At 58.4% G+C, this 2,211-nt stretch overlaps 1 protein-coding gene across 1 annotated transcript; it reads left to right on the top strand.

Moving 5' to 3' along the window:
• Positions 1-113: 113 nt before the first annotated feature.
• Positions 114-2,205, top strand: ISLR2 (immunoglobulin superfamily containing leucine rich repeat 2; the record flags this gene model as incomplete). Its single annotated transcript, XM_010178431.1, is given in 1 exon segment — positions 114-2,205. A coding segment is annotated over 1 exon segment (2,092 nt), but the record flags the coding sequence as incomplete, so codon positions are not given.
• Between the last annotated feature and the right edge of the window lie 6 nt (positions 2,206-2,211).

Below are 2,211 nucleotides of genomic sequence, written 5' to 3' on the forward strand. Positions count from 1 at the left end.
AAGGGGAAAGAGGGGATGAGAAGGAGCGAGGGGCGCGGGGGGAGCTGGACACAGACAATGGGGGACTGGGAGCAGGAGCCCTGAGAGCCCCCTGTGTCCTTTGTCAGGAGGAGATGGCCCCGCTGTTGCCCCTGGGGCTGGTGGCCCTGCTCGGCTTGGCCCGGGCGTGCCCCGAGCCCTGTGCCTGCGTGGACAAGTATGCCCACCAGTTTGCCGACTGCGCCTACAAAGATCTGCAAGTGGTGCCCACGGGCTTGCCCTCCAATGTGACCACCCTCAGCCTCTCAGCCAACAAGATCACTTCACTGCAGAGACGTTCCTTCGTGGAGGTGACCCAGGTCACCTCCCTCTGGTTGGCACACAACGAGATCCGCTCCATCGAGCCTGGGACCTTCGCCATCCTGGTGCAGCTGAAAAACCTTGACGTCAGCCACAACCAGATCGTGGACTTCCCTTGGCAGGACCTCTACAACCTCAGCGCTCTCCAGCTGCTCAAGATGAACAATAACCACATGGCCCTGGTGCCTCAGGGAGCTTTCCACACCCTGAAGGACCTTCGGTCCCTACGCATCAACAACAACAAGTTCACCACCCTTGCAGAGGGTATCTTCGACTCACTTAGTTCCCTCTCCCACCTGCAGATCTACAACAACCCCTTTGACTGCTCCTGCAAGCTCCAATGGTTGAAGAAGTGGATGGACAGCACACTCATCTCCATCCCCGAGAAGGACTCCATCACTTGTGACCTCCCGGAGCAGCTCCGAGGAGTGCCAGTGGGGAAGATCCCAGACGTGCAGTGCACTTCACCTACCGTGCAGCTCACCTATTACCCCAACCTGGGTACCACGGAGCTCTTTGATGGCTTCACCCTGACACTGCACTGTGCTGTGACAGGCACCCCACCACCCGAAGTGAGCTGGAAGATCCGCACCGCTAGCCAAACCCTGGAGCTCAGTGGGAACCCCAAGGAGAGCGCTGGGAAGGACCTCCCCAAACAGGACCCTGAGCGCTTCTTGGTGTTCAAGAATGGCACACTGATGATTCCCCACCTGAGCAAGCGGGAAGAAGGCACCTACACCTGCCTGGCCAACAACGAAATGGGGAGCAACCAGACCTCAGTGAACGTGGCTGTGGCAGGCACCCAGAAATACCCACTGCAGCCCGGGAGGGACCCTCTGGGGGGTAAAGCACAGCCTGGTGACAAGAAACCTGGGGCCAAGGGAGCGAAGAATAGTGTGCTCATGCCAGATGAGAGGAACAAACCCCTCAGTCCCACCCGGCAGAGCCAACCATCCTCAGCAGCTGGGACAGAGTCCACGGGAGATAGGCAAGTCCCTTTCCAGCTCCCTCCCTTTGAGAAGAAGTGTGGCTCCACACAAACCAGCAAGTACATTTCCAACCACGCCTTCAACAAGAGTGGGGACTTCAAGCAACACACGTTTGACCTGGGGGTGATTGCCTTAGATGTGTCAGAGCGTGATGCCCGGGTGCAGCTCACGCCCACCTACATGCAGCCCGAGAAGGTCCACCTCAGGATGCTCTACCTGTGCCAGGAGAGCGGCCAGGGCCACGCCTTAGTCCAGTGGTCCAAGATTGAGGAAGGGGTGAACTCGTACTGGTTCCAGGGCTTGAACCCCGGCACCAACTACTCTGTGTGTCTCACCTACCCGGGGGAGGACTGTCAGGTCCAAGTGGTCTTCACAACCAAAAAAGAGATTCCCTCGCTCATCATCATTGTGGTTGTGAGCATTTTCTTGTTGGTGCTGGCCACCTTACCCCTGATGGGGGCCACGTGGTGCCACCTCCTCTCCAAGTACCAAGGGAAGACTTACAAGCTCATCATGAAGGCCCAGAACCCAGACCAGATGGAGAAGCACATGGCTGCTGACTTCGACCCCCGTGCCTCCTACCTGGAGTCCGAGAAGAACTACAATCCCAGTGAGGTGGGGGAAGCAGATGTGGACGAAGAAGATGAGGATGAGGAGGACAATGATGAATGAGGCAGGCAGAGGAGGAGGAGGAGAGAAGCCGAAGGGGCTTCAGAGTTGGAGCGAGAGGAGAGCGTGGCGGCCAGCTCCATGGCGGAGTCGCAATCCAAAGCCAATGGCGAGGAGTTCGAGGTTCGTTCTGAGTACAGTGACAAGCTGCCGCTGGGCGCCGAGGCCGTCACCATCTCCCAAGAGATCAACGGCAACTACCGGCAGCGTCCCC

This window comes from Antrostomus carolinensis, unplaced genomic scaffold, assembly GCF_000700745.2.
Source record: "Antrostomus carolinensis isolate BGI_N321 unplaced genomic scaffold, ASM70074v2 scaffold37311, whole genome shotgun sequence".
NCBI lineage: Eukaryota > Metazoa > Chordata > Aves > Caprimulgiformes > Caprimulgidae > Antrostomus > Antrostomus carolinensis.